This window comes from Pelodiscus sinensis, chromosome 2, assembly GCF_052426305.1.
Source record: "Pelodiscus sinensis isolate ZL-2025 chromosome 2, ASM5242630v1, whole genome shotgun sequence".
Taxonomy (NCBI): Eukaryota; Metazoa; Chordata; order Testudines; family Trionychidae; genus Pelodiscus; species Pelodiscus sinensis.
The window spans coordinates 260,226,555-260,245,752 of record NC_143053.1 but is presented as its reverse complement, the minus strand read 5'-3'; the positions used below and the strand labels follow the sequence as shown (position 1 = coordinate 260,245,752).

Here is a 19,198-nt window from a genome sequence, read left to right as displayed (position 1 = left end):
AACCCCTCACCCTTTGGTCATTTCTTTTCCAAGCTGAAAAGTCCCAGGCTTGTTAATCTCTCCTCATAGGGAAGCTGTTCCTTACCCCCTCATCATCGCTGTTGCCCTTTCTGGACCTTTGCCAAATCCAATACATCTTTTTTTAGTTGGGGTGCCCAAATCTGCATGCAGTAGACAAGCTATGGGCATCCCATGACATCATATAGAGACCATATGATACGTTCTGTCTTGTTATCCATTCCTTTCCTGATGATTTCCAACACTCTGTTGGGTTTCTAGGTTTTGGGTTGCCACTGCACATTGAGCAGATGTTTTCAGGAATCATCCGCAGTGATTCCAAGATCTGTCTCATCAGTCATGTGCCTGGAACACGTAACAGCTGGGTGATCGATTACAAACGAGAAGAGCCTTGTTTGCCCTTTACCTCTAAGCAGCAGCTGGTCTTGTGGTTGACTGAGTATCAGGTTACTGCAGTGGTACCCAACCTTTTTGTGGCCAATAGCACATTCCTGTTTTCAGAAGAGTGTGGTGGGTGCCAACAATTTTTCAAGGCTTCTTTTGTATTTGTACAGTAAATAATACGAAAAACATCTTATTGAATATTACGTAATATATGAATCCAAAGATAAAAAAGGTAATTTTGCATGTAAAGGGCATTAATTAAATTATTTGGCAATTACTCTTTCACCTTACCATGTGAATTTGCTCTTCAACGTACGTTGTCTTTTAACTGAAGCACTCATTTTGGGGCAAAATGTGATAAAAATAATAAATCGCAAAGCATGAGAAAACAGCCGTATCAGTCAGGGGCAGATGAGAGTTTTGTGGGACCCAGGGCAGCACAATTTCGCGGGGCCCCCTTTGGAGAAAAAATAGACAAAAGGTGTCAAATGCGCAAATTGAAGGCTATTTTCATATTAAATGTGAATTGGGTAAATTTTATAGAAACTTAATTTAGCTGGGTAATTTTTATTTTAATTAATTCATTTTTAAACAAAATTCTGCATTAATAAAAAGGGGGGATGTCCAAATGTTAACGAAAAAAAGCATCCTACCCCCCAAAAAACTCATGGCACCTTTAAATCTCACTCCCCATCCTCACCATGTCCCCACCATCTGCTGCCATGTCTCCTTTCCTTGCTCCATCAGCTCCCCTGGTGCCTGCTGCCCTCCAACTCCTCACCCTCCTCTGCTGTCCTGACTCCTCCCCTTCTCTCTGCCCACAGCCCTCTGAGACCTGCCCCCCTCCACCAGCCCTTCTCTCCTCCCTGGGCCCACTCCTCCAGTAGCCCCACTCTGATCATGTGAGCTACCCCTCTCCTAACACCTCCCTCTACACACCTGCCCTGCCTCTCTCCTCTGGTGCTGGTCCCTCCCCTGCAGGTGTCTGCCCTTCTGCTTCACCCCCAGAATCCCCTGGCACCTGCACCTTCCCTTAGCCCTGCACCCTCCTGGTGCCTCCCCCTTCCCTCACTGCCCCTGTCCCCTTTGTCTTCTTTTTCCCTGATATCCACCCCCTCACCACCCTCTGCCCCCGTTCCCCTCATGCCCGTGCCCTCACACATGGTTTGCTTCATCCCCGCCTTCCTCACGCCCACCCCTTCTTTCAAGCATTCTCCCAGCACCTCTCCTTCTCCCCTCTATCCCCCAATGCCCTTCCCTCTCTTCTCCCAGCATCACCCTGTCCCCTTCCCACTGACACCTCCCCTCCTGCCCTTTTCCTCGTTGTCTCCACTTGGCTCTCTGGAATTTGTCTCTCCTCCATGCTGTCCCTTGGTGCCTTCCCCTTTCTTCTGACCTCCCTCCCTCCCCTCAGCACAAGCCCCTTCCTCTCCCACATCTTCCCCCTATTTTCCCACACTCCCACCTTCTGCCTTCCAGGTTGAGTCTGGCCCCAGCTGCTTCCATGACCCCAGACCACGTGCCGGACCTGGAGCTGGTCCACGCAGTTTTAAAGTCCTGGGCCGTGATGTCACGGCACGCTGGGCATCTCCCCTCTCAGCTGTTGCACGGGCATTTGAACACACCGCGCATGCGCTCCCTCGGATGTCTTGTGAACCTAGCATCTCTCCTCTCAGCTGTTGCGAGGGGGTGCACGAGACGATCCGAGGGAGCGCATGCCATCGCGCAGCAATTGAGATGGGAGACACCCGGTTCGCAAGACATCCGGTGTGGGCACACATAAATGCCCCAGCAGGTTCCACGGCACTTGCGGGCACTGCATTGGGGACCACAGTGTTATTGGTTTGGAAAATACAGAGCAGTGTTGGACTCACTGTTGTGTGTTTGCCCCAAATTCCCTACAAAGTGGGCCATGGGAGGAATCTAACGAAAGCTTGTGCTCTGCAGATTCTACGTAGGCTACTCATAGACTTGTATGATTTTTATATGTAAAGTTATGAACATGGGCTCTGTGCTTATATTTTAATTACTCTCGGTCCGTGAGTAGCAGCAGGTGTTGACCACCTCTTGTAATGAATTGTCATTCATTAATAACTGTGCTAATTAGCAATGCTGCATGGACAGACACTCTCCAGCTGGCCAATAAACATCTGAGGAATGTGGCTGGGAACCTGGAGACCAGCAGGTACCCCAGGCCTGGCTGCCTAACCAGATGTGGACGGGTCATTTGATCATGTGATCAGCTCCATTTTGGGAGGTACCAGCACCCAGGAGAATTGAATTTCCCTCTGCATGGGCAGGGTAATAAAAGCATCCTGGGGATTCTTCCTTCTTCAATCCTGACTTCAGGAGCACCCTTGCGATGGACAGCGGGCTCGGAAGGATTTGCTGACCCATCCTAACAAAGGACAGAACCCCAGAGACGTCTAAGCTGGCAATTTGTTCCATCTCTGTTAAGAGCCTGCATCAAGCACTTGGGCTACGTCTAGACTGGCATAATTTTCCGCAAATGCTTTTAACGGAAAAGTTTTTCCGTTAAAAGCATTTGCAGAAAAGAGCATCTAGATTGGCACAGATGCTTTTCCACAAAAGCACTTTTTGCAGAAAAGCATCTGTGCCAATCTAAACGCGGTTTTGCGCAAGAAAGCCCCAATTGCCATTTTCGCGATCGGAGCTTTTTTGCGCAAAACAATACTGTGTTGTCTACACTGGCCCTCTTGCGCAAAACCATTTGTGCAAGAGGGTATTTGCCCAAACGGGAGCAGCATAGCATTTCCGCAAGAGCACTGACAATCTTACATGAGATCGTCAGTGTTCTTGCAGAAATTCAAGCAGCCAGTGTAGACAGCTGGCAAGTTTTTTCGCAAAAGCAGATGCTTTTGCGGAAAAATTTGCCAGTCTAGATGCAGCCTTGGGGTCTGATGTGTGTGATGTGCTTTATTTAACCATCCTACTCCCAACCTCTTCTTTCTTTTGTTAATTAACCTTTGGATGTTAGACACTAAAGGATGGGACCAGCAAGCTCTATGGGTGAGATCCTAGGTACAAATTGCCCTGGGACAGTGGCTGGTCCTTTCAGATTAGGAGAAACTGTTGAGACATGGGGAGATGGGTTATAACCGCTCCCCTGTGTAAGGTGGGGCTGATTGGAGCACAGGGAGCACTGGGGTGTGTGAAGGGAGGGGAGAGATGGGTTCTAACCTCTCACCCATGTAAGGTGGGGCACAGGGAACACTGGATTGTATGAAGGAAGGGGGAGATGGGTTCTAACCTCTCACCTGTGTAAGGTGGGGGCTAGGTGGCGCAAAGAGAATGGTGGGGTGTCTGAGGGGAGGTAGGGGGATGGGTTCTAACCTCTCACCTGTGTAAGGTGGGGCTGGGTGGGGCACAGAGAATGGTGGGGTGTCTGAGGGGAGGTAGGGGGATGGGTTATAACCTCTCACTGGTGTGAGGTGGGGCTGGGGGGCACAGGGAATGGTGGGGTGGCTGAAGGGAGGTGGGGGATGGGTTATAACCTCTCACCTGTGTAAGGTGGGGCTGGGTGGGGCACAGGGAATGGTGGGGTGTCTGAAGGGAGGTGGGGGATGGGTTATAACCTTTCACTGGTGTGAGGTGGGTGCTGGGGGGCACAGGGAACACAGGGGTGTCAGAGGTGACGTGGGGAGATGGGTTGTAACTTCTCCCCTGTGTAAGGTGGGGCTGGGTGGGGCATAGGGAATTCTGGGTGCCTGAGGGGAGATGGGTTAAAACCTCTCACCTGTGTAAGGTGGGGCTGGCTGGGGTACCGTGAGTGGTGGGGCGTGTGAGGGGAAGTGGGGGGATGGGTAACATCCTCTCTCCTGGGTAAGGTGGGGCGGAGGAGGGGTACAGGGCTTTGGGGTGTCTGAGGTGATTTGCTGGGGAGGCTCCTTGCTGGCCATGGTGGTAGCTGACGTGCTCGGTGGGGCTGGTTTGGTGCCTCACATGAGGGACCCCCAGGGATGGGCTGGAAGAAGCCTTGGTCTTCAGCCATCCTGCATGATTTTACCCTCTCAACCTGGTATATTACAGGAGGGTGCAGGGGGACTTCTGCCGCGTGTAGCTGCTTCTCTGCAGCTGTTCTCCCCAGACTATCGGGGCACACAAGGGGAACGCGCGCAGCGTGTCTGCATTCCTATCATTCCCAGCTGCCCGCGGGCAGGCACAGGAGACTTCACACAAAGTGCGCACGTTCCCCTTTCTCCCTGATCGTCGGGATAGGCGAAAGCTGCCATGACTCAGTGTGTGCCACTGCAGCCCCCCGCCTCTGCAAATGGTGCCCTTGCACCTCCACACTCCCCCCAACACTCCTAACCCCCTGCCCTGAACCCCCATCTTCTTCCCCTTATTCTTGAACCCCCCAAACCTCCCTGCCCCGAGCCCCCCTCACCATCAGCTCCCTGCCTTGATCACCCCACCCCAGTGCCCTGCCCCGATTCCCCTTTCTCTGACTCTGCTTCCCCTGTCCTTATTCCTGAAACTGTCCCCCAATTCTCCCTGTCCTGAGCCCCCTACCCAGTTCAAGCCATCTGCCCTTTGCCCTCCAGATTTAAATTTCTTGCAGGTACTGTCACGTTGCATCCACCCAACCCTCTTCCCTGAGTGTGCCCCGGAGCAGGGTGTAATATGACAGTACCTGTAAGAAACGTAATGTGCTTTCACCCAGTCTTTATATGAAATAGTAGGCACAATTCACATGATGCCTTTATTTAATGGCTCTTTAATACACTGAGAAGATGGGGTAAAATATTCAATGTTACCTAAGCATTAATGCTCAAGACATGAGCCAAGAGAGGAGAGAAGGGCCCAAAGTCATATCTTGCCTGCCCCCTCTCCCAAACCTCTAGTTGTGCCCCAGGTTGGAGTCCAGTTCTGCGTCTTTAAAGACAACACAAGACAAATGCACACACGCAGAGCGAAGAAAGACAATGCTGCTGCTGCTGTTGGCGCTGACTTTCCTTTGCTGGCTTGCGGCCGTACAGCCTCCACACACGGTCTGATGGGCCATTCTGAGAAATAGTAAATCTGTACCACCACTGGTTTGTGTAGATAGAGAGAGGTGTGGTGTACAAGATGGATAGAGAGAGAGAGAAGCCTTATTCTCCTCTTGTAATAGATTCACTTAGGTGCAACTCCATTGACGTCGGCTGAGTCTCTCTGGATGTGTCTAGACTACAGGGTTTTGTTGACTTTGCTCAACAAAACTATACCTACGTCTACACTACCGCCGGGTTCTGTTGACATAACGTCGACAGAACTCAGCAGTTTTGTCAACTGTGATAAACCTCATTCTACGAGTAATAACGTCTTTTGTTGACAGAGTTCTGTCAACAGAAGGAGTTATTGCATCTACACTGTCCGTTGCGTCTACACTCTCATGTTGACAAAGCGGCTTTCTTTGTTGACAGAACTGGATGTCGTCTAAACGCTCTTTGTCGACAGAAGCTTTGTCAACAGTATCTGTCGACAAAGCCTCTGTCGACAAAAGCCTGTAGTCTAGACATACCCTCTGATTTATGCCAGTGAGAGAAGAGCTGGTATTTGCGTGGCATTCCTTGGGACTGTGACAATTTATGTCTTGCCTTCTTTTTTACAGCCCACATAAACTGTGCATAATGAGAGCACTTGGGTTTTAAAAAAGAAAAGGGTGCTTCCTCCTAGCACTTGCACCCACATTGGTGCAGCTCCAATACATAGACTTACCAGCGGGCTCGTGTACACTACATGGAAGATTGATGCTGTCCCTGTCAATCTTCCCACTGTATCAAACTCAGAGCTCCCCCTCCTGCTCCTCGCAAGGCCTACAAGAGAGTTTGTTACACCTGCCTCCCGCTGTGTGGATGGCATGGACACATGATTTAAGATACATGGGCTCCAGCTATGCAATTTATGCAGCTGGAGTTGCGTATCTTACTTGGACCTACCACTGTAGTGCAGAGAGAGCACTTACGGTGACAGAAGGTGGGTTTCTAACCCTGATCTGAGACATTTCCATATTGAAACCAGCTTTGCACTATACCCTGTTTTCCCTTCTCACTTTTTGTAAATGACTGTTTTTCTTCAAGCTTCTTTTTCATATCCTCCTCTCCTGGCAGCAGGGGCTTCTTATTCACAATCTTTCTGATGATCTCTGCTACTTCCCTCACTTCCCGCAGTGATTTTATTCTTTCTTGGTACCCAGGCTTCAGTTCCTGTTGCTCCGACATGATCAGCAGGTCAATGTATTCCGGGGTGGACAGCGGGTTGGGTTTCAGAGCGATTTCTTGCAAACGTTGGAGGCTGCGGGATGTTTTATCAATAAGCTGCATTAATATCTCTTCCACTGCAGCGTATTCCTGAGACAGGTTCTCAGCCACGCCCTGTGTGGACAGCATCTCCCCAGACGCCTTCTCGTACTTCTCCTTCAGTTGTGCATAGGTCTGTTTCTCTTTCACTACTTCATATTCCCACTTGTACTTTTGATTGAAATGAACAGTCCAGTCACATTTCCCAGGGCACACCGTGCAACGTCCTGTTTTCCTGTCTATAGCTGCACACCCGTGCTTATCAATATCATTAGGCATTATACAGGGATAATGACATGTATAGTGACACTGCTGGCAATTAGTTAGGTAATAGCCTTTACCAGAGATGTCTGTTTGCACCGGCACTGTTTTCTCCACCTCATACTCAAAGTTTCTATTGGCCTCCATATCACCCTTATGTCGCTCCAAAGCTTCCCGTGTCTTGCGCAGTTCTTCCAGCTTCATCAGGCCGGCTTTGATTTGTGGCTGCAGCCCTTCCATGGCCACTTCAAGCTCCTTCCGCTCCCTGAGAACCTCCTGCGTTAATGTTAAGCTTTTTGTTTCTAAATTTCCTAGAGATTCAAAACATGTCTGCATGCTCCTGGCTCCCATTTTCCAAAACATTTCATCAAAATTACAACCGCCCTCGTCAGCTGCAGCGTTACAGGCGAAGAGGGCGGAATTATTGAATTTGAAATACACAGGGTTGCCCTGAGCATCTTTAGCACAAGGGACATCAGCTCTTTTAATGCCCTCTAACACAGGGGGGGTCTGCCCATCAGCGAAGGTGACCAGGATTAGGATGTTGTCTTTTATGTTCTTCCCGAAAATGGAGAGCACCGAGTCAAACACGTACCTCTGGACATGGGTGAGACGAGCTAGTGAGGCCTGAACCACAAAGCAGACGGCGTCGATGTGATCAATGGCCCCTGGGGTGGAGAAAAACTCTTGGACTTTCCTTATTATCTCTTTGTCATGTTCTATCCCTCTGGTGTCACCAAATCCCGGCGTGTCTATTATAGTCAGCGAGTAGGGGACTTGGAAGCCCTTTGTGTGATTAACTTCATAGGCCGTCACCTCGGATGTCTGGCTCTCAGCTTGGCTTCTGTTTGTGGTCTCATGGATGAGCTTGAACCTGAATTCATCCTTCCATTGCACACCCAGGACGTAGTTGATCATCCCGTTGATGAGAGTCGTTTTCCCCGACCCGGTGGCTCCCATCACCATAATCACTTTGTTAGGGATCTCCAGGGTCTCCTTTCCCAGCCTGTACTTTGGATGTTCTGCGTTAGAATCAAACACCTTCTCTATGGGCAGTGCACACACCGTGGGCTGCCCTTCTTCTATCCGAGTGCTCTTCTTGTAGAAATCTTGTGCTAGTGTCTTTAATTCCTTGCCTGCTGTTGTAATTGACACCTCCTCCCCTGGGTCACTCACAGCCCCGTCCGCACACACGGCCGACACCCGGAATCTGTAGGGCGTCTGAGGCCTCAGGCCATCAATGGTGCAGGACTCGGTTCTCTGTCCCGTCCTTCGCTCCAGCCATTTGTCTTCTCCAGCCTCCTCTCTGTATTGCACCTTGTACTCGCTTATACTGACTCCATCTCCAATGACACGTGGACTCTCCCAGCTCAGGGCGATGGCCGATAATTCTACAGTCACTGCTACAGGTTTCCCTGGGGGGCTGGTTGGAAGCGTCTTCACCGTGTCGCTCACGTCGCTGCTCTCGCTGAGCCCTGGTTTGCTCACGGCCGCGTATTGGAACTGGTACTGGGTGTTTGGACGGAGCCCTGTGACTGTGAGTGTCTCTTGTGTGTTACTGACATTCACAGCCACCCAGTTCTCCTGCCCGACAAGTCTGTACTCTGCCCGGTAGCCGCATATCTCATTCCTGCCATGGGCTGCCGGTTTCAGCGTGAGCTGCACACGGTCATGTCGGACTTCATCAATCAGGAGAGTGCTGGACTGTCCCAGAAGATAGTTTCTCAACTGGAAATATATTGCACTCATTTTCTCTGTGTGTGAGAATAAAAATAGATTAACGTTCATTTAAAAGTCTGAGATAATGGAATAGACCATGACGTTTGTACTGCAGCCTGCCTCAGGCAGTTTTAGTTATTGATAACGAGAGTGTTACTCATAAATGCACTTATCACTCCTGGGGTTCCCAAAGTATCTAATAGGTTGCACTTATCCCGTACAGTACCTATACACTTAAATGATATAAACAATTCACATGAAGAACATGAAGGTTACAAAACCAAACAGTCAAAAGTAAGGAAAGTCCATAATTACGGTTTCCATGGCAACCTTACTTCAGCCACCTTGCGTTTATACACTCTGACACACTCCGGCTACGTCTAGACTGCACGCCTCTCTCGAAAAAGGCTTTTTCAGAAGTATCTTTCAAAAAGCCTCTTTCGAAAAAGAGCAACTAGACAACCAGAAGATGTTTCGAAAAAGCAGTAAATCGACAGAAAAATGGCAGGACAGAGGGCTTTTTCCGGAGAAGGTAAACCTCCTTCTACGAGGCATAATTCCCTTTTGGGCTACAGCTATTGCACAAGAAGGCAAGTGTGAATGCTCCAGAGGGGTTTCTTATGCAAGAAACCCCTATGGGAAAAAGCACAGGTGCTCTGAGAATGGCGGTCAGAGCTTCCTTGCACAAAAGCGTCCGTGCATTGTGGACGTGCTCTTGCACAAAAGCACATTGACTTTGCGATGCGCTTTGAGGTGTGAACATGCTCTTGCACAAGAAGTTTTTGCGCAAGAACTCTTCTGCTAATGGCTTCTTTCACAAACCCCCTAGGCCACGTCTACACTGGCATGATTTTCCGGAAATGCATTTTCAGAAAAGCACGTCTAAATTGGTAGGATGCTTTTCTGCAAAAGATCTTTTTGCGGAAAAGCATCCGTGGCCAATCTAGACACGGTTTTCCGCAAAAAAAGCCCCGATTGCCATTTTCGTGATCGGGGCTTTTTTGCGGAAAACACTACTGTGCTGTTTACACTGGCTCTTTTGCGCAAAAGACTTTCGGAAAAAGACTTTTGCCCAAACGGGAGCAGCATGGTATTTCCGGAAAAGCACTGACAATCTTACATGAGATCATCAGTGCTTTTCCGGAAATTCAAGCAGCCAGTGTAGACATCTGGCAAGTTTTTCCGGAAAAACTTGCCAGTCTAGACACAGCCCTGCAGTATAGATGTAGCCTCTATGTTCATTTTCCCCAGGCACTTCCTTGAATGTAGGGTTCTGTAAGCTCCTACACGTCATCACACCGCAGCACCCCCTGCTGGGAAGCTATCTGCTGTAACACTCAGGAGTAAGGACACCAAAGACTTTGGGCCCTTCTCCCATTGTCCCCGTCCCCCCGCTTCTGCCCTGGTCCCTGTCTGCAGCCTGTCACCCCTTCTCCTGGCTCCTGCCTGGCCCCCTTGGCCTCTGGCTCATCGTATCATCTCCCCTCCAGTCTCATCACTGCTCTGACGCTGATTTTCAGTGGGATTTTGGATCAATCCAATAACCTTCAAAAAAGTCACTTGGCTCAGCCCTTTTACAATTGAGACCTAGCTTAACAATGTTTCTTTAATGCGAACTATTTAAAAAAATTATATAGCATGGGGCCTGGCTACCAGGCTGTAGGAGAAAGAAAGAGCTTGGAGCATGGTCCTGGTGTAAGGCCTGTGGTCTGAACCAAAGTCAGCAAGAGTTATACTGTGAGTAACACGCAGGCCTTGTCAGAAGCAGTTGTTTGCCTGTAAGTTGCTGTCTCTCAGCTTAACTCTTTGGCCGGCCTAGGGGCCAATAGTGAAATCCATACTATTGACTGAGCTGGTCCATTGTCATGAGTACAAACACACAGGGGCTCAGAGGCCAGCTGGCTACTAACAACTACTAATGTACTTTGTTCGACAATAAACCTGGCTCAAGTGCCTTCATATCTTATCTGAGTCTGTGGTCTTTGAAATCTGGTATGCTAGCTACCTGCGTAGGGCTGCTATGATATACAGAGGGTGCCATGAACACGCAGGCAGCCTAACATTTACCATCACTGAGGTTCACTGTATCACTGTCCTGAACTATTTCACAGGCCTGTAATCATTTCATCAGGCTTCCCCTCCCAAATTCAGGAGCTAGGACCAGTACCTGAGACGAGGGACTCCCTGCAGCAGTCCTAAGGCGTCTCCAGGGGGCACAGAGCCAGTGTCTCAGTTGTATCTTCCGACACAGCTGTAGTTCAGTCTCCAAATGCTTTTCTTGGTGTCTCACCTGCAGAAAATAACACGTGTTAATCTAACCTCTTCACAGAGCAGACTCAAGCACGGCTCTTTAAGTACAGACATCAGGCCCTCCCGACCGCCTGAGGTTGGTGCATCACACTCCCATGTACATTTGTGAGGAGGATGTTGCATCAAGTGCATTGTACTGGAGCTCAGAGGAGCGAGCCAAAGTGTTTTATGGGCAGCTGGAGTTTCTCTTTTAACACCATTATTATTTGTATTGTGTCATGCAGGGGGCCCAATTATGGATCAGGGCCCTGCTGTGCTAGGTGCTGTACAAACACAGAGCCACAAGATGGCCCTGCCCCATAGAGCTGTCAGGGGAAGTATAAAACAAGAAACAGATGGGAACAGACTGGCAGAGCTGACCTGTGCCTATCACTAGCTGGGGAGGGAGGGGGGCAGAGTGAGAGCAGCTGGCTTTGGCAGGGTTATGGAGCATCCCTACTACAAGCCAAACAGCAAATCTGGGTGCGCACACAAACTCCACAGCCCCCCTCCCAAAGGCATCACCTGTGCAGATGGGGAACTCCAAGGTAAAGTGGAACAGTACTTGCCAGCAGAGGTCATGGGTGAGCAGGGATCTCACACCCAGCTGCCTACCATGTATCATTCTTGCTGGCATCACTATGTGCTGCTCCTCACCCTCCCCTGTGGATTTCTCCGGCCATCCCTGTCCAGCCGCCCCATCCTTGTCCCTCCTTATGCCAGGTGAGGCAGCAAGTTGCACTGGCTTAGAAACCACGAGGAAAGAGAAAGGCTGGTGCAGCTGTGACCCACTGGTGAGTGTGTTGGAAGTGCCCCTCTGTGTCCATTGACAAAGGACAGGAGTTTATTGCAGAGCCCGGCTATGGAATCTCAGCTCCTTAGCTCCAACTGTAGCAGCTCGTACTTTTAGCTCCTGTGGTTCACATTCAGTCTGTGGTGAGTCAATCCGGAGAAGCCCCGCAGTCGATATATTTTAGGGTGCGTCTCTCAGTGTGTCTGTCTGGGAGTCCCTTTGCTCACGAACTCCTCCTTAACGGTAAGCGCTAGGGATACCATATTCAGTAGGCAGCTCCCTCTTCTAGCTTAAAGCCAGGCCAGGGTTTGGTTGTGCCTGGACAAGGGGAAACCCCAGGAAAGGGACTGGTTTCCGTGACATGCACAGGGAGGGGCTGAGCATGTTGTGTTGGGAGGGACGTGATAGGAGAGTGGCCCCTGGAGGCAGTGAGCCTGCAGGGGAGACCCAAGGGACAGGGGCTCCACCATCTTGTCTGTGAGCACCCCAAGAGTGTAGCCCCAAACCCAGAGGAACCCTGGTGGCTGCAGGGATTGGGGGGAGAAAAGGGCTCCTGGCAGTGGGGGGGCTTGGGAAGGCTGGGGCGGGGGGGAGGAAGAGAAAAGGGCCCTGGCAGAAGGGATGAGAGAAAAGGCCCTTGATGCGTGGGACCTCCTGCCCTTAGCCTCTTCTCATGCTGAACCCTCACTCTTGCCCACATCCCTGCCCCCACTTCCTGCACTCCTCCCCACATCCCCAAGGCCCTGCCCCCAGGCCTGCAGCCTCCCGCATTGCCAGCCCCCAGCCTGAAGGGCCCAGGCCATGCTGGTAAGTCTGCTAGTTGGGAGACAGAAATATCTCAAAAGAGAGAGGAGCATAGATCTCTCACTGCCACTTCAGGCAGCACTTATTACCAGGCGGGGTGCGTCAGTGCAGTGCTAATGAAGCACAGAGCTTTACAGGGGCAGGGACCTTTTCGGGTTGGGGGCTGCTGACCCACAGAACAATCATTCGGGGGCCGCACACAAGAGAGCCCCCCAGACTGAGAAGCAGAAAGACCCTCCCCCCATTCGCCTCACACACCAGAGCTTTGCCAGGCCCAGCCTGGTAGATTTTGTGTGATCCGCCCTGTGGGTGGGTGGTAGCAGGGCTGGAGAGCCAGTGTATGGGCTCCCCATTTCTGAGCCTCAGGGGATGGATCCGGGCAAGCTGGGGGCTGGGTGCAGACCCTGGGCCTGCGGTTCCCCTGATCCTGTCTGCACAACGGAATGACACTGTTGCAGTTTCCAGGGATGAGACTGATTATGTGCAAGCTGCAGCAGAGGTAAAGCCGCCTTGATTACAGCCTTTGTTGGGCATCAGAGTGGGGCTTTGCTTCCTGTTCACCTCCAGAGCTGCTGCAGCCCCCTAACATGGCTGAGCAATGAATTTCTCCTAAAGAGACATCTAGCACACCTATTACTTGTCTAGGTAATTGTTACTCATTCGTTTCCTACTTCAAGTTTGGAACCTACCCCTTTTCTTTGCAATGCATCCAATTACCACTCCCCAATAAGCACCTTCGCCATTTCCACATTTTCTGTTATTGTCTCCCTCCCCTCTTTACTGAGCAATGGGCCTTCCCCGTCCTTGGTCTTCCTCTTGCTTCCAATATATTTGTAGAACATATTCTTGTTACCCTTTATGTCTCTAGCTAGATTGAGCTCGTTTTGTGCCTTTGCCTTCCTAATCTTGCCCCTGCATTCCTGTGTGGTTTGTTTGTATTAAACCTTTGTGCTATAACCTAGTTTCCACTTTCTATGAGACTCCTTTTTGATTTTTAGATAATTCAGGATTTCCTGCTTAAGCCAGAGTGGTCTCTTCTTATCTTTCCTAAGCAGTGAAATAGCTTGCTCTTGTGTCCTTAACCATGACTCTTTGAAAAACTACCAACTCACGTCAGGTTTTTCCTCTTATATTTGCTTCCTACAGGACCTAACCTACCAACTCTTCCTTTTTAAAGTTGATTGTCTTTATTTTGCTGTGCTCCCTCCTACCATTCCTTAGACTCATGAACTCTGTCATTTCATGATCACTTTCACCCAGTCTGCCTTCCACTTTCAATTTCTCAATCATTTTCTCCTTGTTTATTAAAATCAAATCTAGAACAGATTCCCCCCTGTAGTTTTCTTTACCTTCTGAAATAAAAAATGGTCCCCAATGTAGTTCAAACTGTTTATCTAATCCCTCTTTCCTTAATGAAATTAATCTTTCTTTACTTTAATAACATTCCTTTATTCTTTCAAGCTAGCCCTTTAAAAACTAAAAGTATTTCTTTTTCTTTAAGTTCTCTTTCTATTCTTCAATAACATGGTAAACTAATCCTTAAGATCCTCCCCTTAATAAAGCTAAAAACAATATATATTTTCTTAAAAAACCTTTATTCTTTCAAAATAAATCTTTAGAAACACAACAAAAACCAACACTTCCCTTATGTTCTCTCTATTCTTCCAACCTTTTTTAAAACAACAGTCAAATGTGTCAAAACACAACATTCCCCCGAGCCAAACTTAGCATTTTTTCCCAAAATGACCAACGACACCAATCCTGAACATGGATGCAAATGGGAATAGCAGATGGGACATAAGACCTAAAAGGGGCATGGAGACCTTTTAAAAATGACATGGTGCGGAATACTGTCAAAGTTGTACTTCGTACATAATTATCCAGCTTTCACTTTATTACTGAAATCACCATCAATGCTTAAGAACATTAGAGCGGCCAGGCTGGCTCAGACCAAAGGGTCGGCTTGTCCAGTGTCCTGTCTGCCCACAGCGGCCAATGCCAGGCACTTTAGAGGGAATAAACAGACTAGGCAGTCATTGTGTGATCTTTCCCCACTGCCCACACCCAGCTTACTTCTCCTGCAGTGTTATTTTCCCTCTGGCCTGGTCCTTCTGCTCTGTCTGCAACTGCTCAGTTTCCTTTTGCCTTTGTTCTTCTTTCTTGAGCAATTTCAGCTCTTATCTTTCAGTTTCTTGTGTCTTTTGATGATTCTCCAAATGCTCGCGCACTCTGGTGCCTTCCACTCACACACGCTGGAGCCCGTCGCTCTCTGCCTTATGAGCAGATTGTAGCCTGTTCTGATTGGCTATTTTTACCCTTCACATTCCCACCAATCAAGTTTAAGCTTTCTACCTGTCAGTGAAAACTGGGACTGACTGAAGGTGCGTTTTATACTAATGTGACCCCTCTGTTCAGATTTGGGAGTAAACTTTGTCTCTCTTCAGCCTGCGAGCTTACTATTGGAAAGAGCTCCTTCAGACTTCCTTTTTGCATTTCTCTGACAGTGGCTGCTTAGGAGAGCTATCTTGTCACCACTAGCCATAAGCACCTCAACTAACTTCATCATTATAAAGGTTTATAATAAACAACTCTCCATACCGAAGTATACACTAACAACATGATTCACTATCACCCCATTTTGTATTCGTTTAAAGAAACTGAATTTCAATCTCTCCCTGCTCCAGCGAGTGGTGGCTATCTATCATTCTCAGTGCTGAATTCCTTACTCAGTGCAGAGGAGCTGAAAGATCTCTCGTTATCCAAGTGTCATTGTCTCCGTCGTGCTGTTTAGATGCTCAGTGTTTCTATTCTTAAAGTTTTAATGTTATTAATAAATAGCACAACGTGTTACGTTAGCAAACTTCTATATTACTCATAATGAAAAACACAGGAATGTCCTGATGGCAAAGGTGCTCATTTAAGATTATTGGCAGCTAAGCACAGTCATATTTCTGATACTATGTTCAATAATATGGACTTAACTTAGCAGCAGAACTTTCTGCTCATGCTTCATCTGGACCAATGGTTGTGGTGAACTAACCCGACATGTATAAGCTGAAACAAACAATGGGGCTGCATCTAGACTGGCAAGTTTTTCCGCAAAAGCAGCTGCTTTTGCAGAAAAACTTGCCAGCTGTCTACACTGGCCACTTGAATTTCCACAAGAACACTGACGATCTCATGTAAGATTGTCAGTGTTCTTGCAGAAATGCTATGCTGCTCCCGTTCGGGCAAAAGCCCTCTTGTGCAAATGCTTTTGCGCAAGAGGGCCAGTGTAGACAACACGTTATTGTTTTGCGCAAAAAAGCCTCGATGGCGAAAATGGCGATCAGGGCTTTCTTGCGCAAAACCATGTCTAGATTGGCACGGACGCTTTTCCGCAAAAACTGCTTTTGCGGAAAAGTGTCCGTGCCAATCTAGCCGCTCTTTTCTGCAAATGCTTTTAACGGAAAAACTTTTCCGTTAAAAATATTTGCAGAAAATCATACCAGTCTAGACGTAGTCCTGGAGTACACAACTTTTGTATAATCTTGCTTGTTTCATGACATCAGTTTGTTATCTTCCCTTGTTCCTGATATCTGGGACTGGCGTGGGTTACTATTTGAAGCCACGAGAGGGGTGGCCACCCACTTCTCAAAGCCCCTCCCCCAGCCCTGTGGGAGGGACAACTAGATCCAGGCTCAACTAGTCACAGGGGACAAAGAATGATGAAAGGGGCATGGGATGTGGGTCACAGGTTTAAAATGAAGGAACGAGACAGGGACATTGAGCAGAGAACCCGGACAGCGCCCACTGCTCCTCAAAGCTGTTGATGGAGCCAGTGGATGCTGCCTAGAGGAACTCTGCCTGGATATGTGACAAGGGACAGAAATAGACCCCACAATTGCAGAGTCCCCCTTGTCCAACATCCTTTTCCTGGTATTATATATAGCGGCCTTTGCCAGGGCCAGAAAGAGGTTGACGGGGGCTCGTGACTTTGTGGGACCACAGACAGGGTGCATGTATATAAAAAGCTGAGGGAAAAAGTGCAGCCAGAACCTCAATAAGAGGTTCTGGAGCAGCCAGAATAGAGGCTGCAACCTGGCGCATTCCAGGTACGTGTGCGTCAGGTTCTCCCTCACACCAGAAAAAGGACGGGTGTCCAGGATGGGAGTGAACCGTGCCAGGTACACGCCCATGCTCACAGCTCTGTGAAGGAGTCACCAACTAACGTCATGGATGGGCTGCGGAATTAGGGTGGAATACGTGCTGGCCGATCGGGGTTGCTCACCCTCCTCAGGTCTTAGATAGTCCCACCACTTGGGCGAGGTCTAGACTGCAAGCCTCTTTCGAAAGAGGCTTTTTTGAAAGATACTTTCGAAAAAGCCTCTTTCAAAAAAGAGCATCTAGACTATAACCAGTACTTTCGAAAAAGCAAGCCACTTTTTCGCAAGAGAGCACCTAGGCAGTCTGGATGCTCTCTTTTGGAAAATCACAGTTTGCATTACATAGCGCCTTATTTCAAAAGAGCACTTTCGAAAAAAGGCGTTCTTCCTTGTAAAAAGCGTTGCACAAAAGGGACTTTTGCCTGAACGGGAGGGCTGTGTCTAGACTGGCCAGTTTTTCCAGAAAATCAGCTGCTTTTCCATAAAAACTTGCCAGCTGTCTACACTGGCCACTTGAATTTCCGCAAAAGCACTTACTTCCTACTGTAAGAAATCACTGCTTCTTGTGGAAATACTATTCTGCTCCCGTTCAGGCAAAAGTCCCTTTTGCACAAAGCTTTTGCACAAAAGGGCCAGTGTAGACAGGGGCAGACGACCGTTTTGCGGGGCCCCGGGCAGCATAATTTCGCGGCGCCCCCCTTTGCCACGGCGCATGCGCGGGGCTTTTTGAAGCGCGGGGCCCGGGGCGGCCACCCCGTTTGCCCTGCCCTATATCCGCCCCTGAGTGTAGACAGCTCAGATCTGTTTTCCGCAAAAAAGCCCCAATCGTGAAAATGGCAATCGGGGCTTTTTTGCGGAAAAGCGCATCTAGATTGGCACGGACGCTTTTCCGCAAAAAGTACTTTTGCGGAAAAGCGTCTGTGCCAATCTAGACGCTCTGTTCCGAAAGTGCTTTTAATGGAAAACTTTTCCGTTAAAAGCATTTCCGGAAAATCATGCCAATCTAGACACAGCCGAGCAGAATAGTATTTCCGCAAGAAGCACTGATTTCTTACAGTAGGAAGTCAGTGCTTTTGCGGAAATTCAAGCGGCCAGTGTAGACAGCTGGCAAGTTTTTCCGGAAAAGCGGCTGATTTTCCAGAAAAACTGGCCAGTCTAGACACAGCCTTCATGTCAAAAATTGCCAAAACAGATAATGAAAACGCAACAGAGGTGTCTTACAAAGTTAGCTATCATCTAGCACTCACCAGAGAAGTGCACACAATCGGGGAATCACTCATAAAAAACCATGCGCAAAAAATATTGTAATGTTGGATGAGGAGTCTTGTCAAAAAGTTGATGCTGTGCCACTATCAAACAATACTGAAACGTGTCGTATTCACAATCTTGTTGGTGACACTGAGAAGGAGCTGATTTTTTGGCTCATTTATGTGATGCACATTCATTACAATTAGACGAGTTCACTGATGTTGCACGTCTTGCAGTTTTGCTTGTATTTGTCCATTATGATTTTGATGACTCTACTGAAGAAAATTTGCTTTTATGCAAATTTTTGCAAACCAATACAACTGGAGAGAATATATTCAATTGTATCAATGACTTTATGGAAACACATGCAATCAACTGGGAAAAATGTGTTGATGTGTGCAGTGACGGCACCAAAGCAATGGTAGGAACAGTGGCTGGTGCTGTAACACGAATAAAAAATGGAGCACGAAACTGCACCAGCAGTTAAGAATATTTCTCCCTCTCTTAAATTGTGTTGGATGAAGCAGTACAGATTATTAATTATATAAAAACTTGACCATTACAACCAAGACTGATCAAAATTATGTGTGAAGATATGGGTAGTCAGCACACTGCCCTGCTTCCACAAACAGAAGTCAGGCGGCTATCTCAAGGCACAGTGCTTGTTAGATTTCAGTTGCATCATGGGATCTCCACATATTTGCTGGATCCCAACTTCCGACTGATCATTTAATAAACTTTTCATGGTTATTGAGAGTTGTGTATCTTGCAGACATCTTTACAAAACTAAATGAAGTAAATCTGTCACTGCAAGGAAAGAACATAAATATTTTTAATGTGAAAGATAAAATCTTGTCATTGTCACTTTAGCTACCGTTTTGGATTTTGTCTGTAGGACAAAATAAATTGGATTGTTTCCCAACCCTGAATGATTTCCTTGAAGAAAACAAATGTGAACTTGATGAAGATATTCGCAGTGACATTTCAGACCATCTTTGCGATTTATACAACATCATGAAGTATTTTCCAACCATAAATGACAATGATAACTGGATTAGAAATCTATTAAATATAACAGAAAAGCCAGTTGGCTTTTCTACACAAGATTATGAAAACCTAATGGAAATTGCTTCAGATGGCCAAATAATACAAAAATGTAAAGAAGTTTCTCTGATTACATTTTGAGGCAGCTTATGTCAAGAATATTCAGCTTTATGAAGATGTGCTATTCATCA

The 19,198-nt window shown here is 48.0% G+C and overlaps 1 protein-coding gene across 1 annotated transcript; it reads right to left on the bottom strand.

The window, feature by feature from the left end:
• Window positions 1–4,866: 4,866 nt before the first annotated feature.
• Window positions 4,867–14,854, bottom strand: LOC112543713 (uncharacterized). The gene is made up of 3 exons (XM_075923064.2): window positions 14,644–14,854; window positions 10,852–10,974; window positions 4,867–8,719 (listed from the first exon to the last, which is right to left on the bottom strand). The coding sequence occupies exon 3, from the start codon at window positions 8,712–8,714 to the stop codon at window positions 6,390–6,392; it is 2,325 nt and encodes a 774-aa protein (XP_075779179.2). The 5' UTR covers window positions 8,715–8,719; window positions 10,852–10,974; window positions 14,644–14,854; the 3' UTR covers window positions 4,867–6,389.
• Between the last annotated feature and the right edge of the window lie 4,344 nt (window positions 14,855–19,198).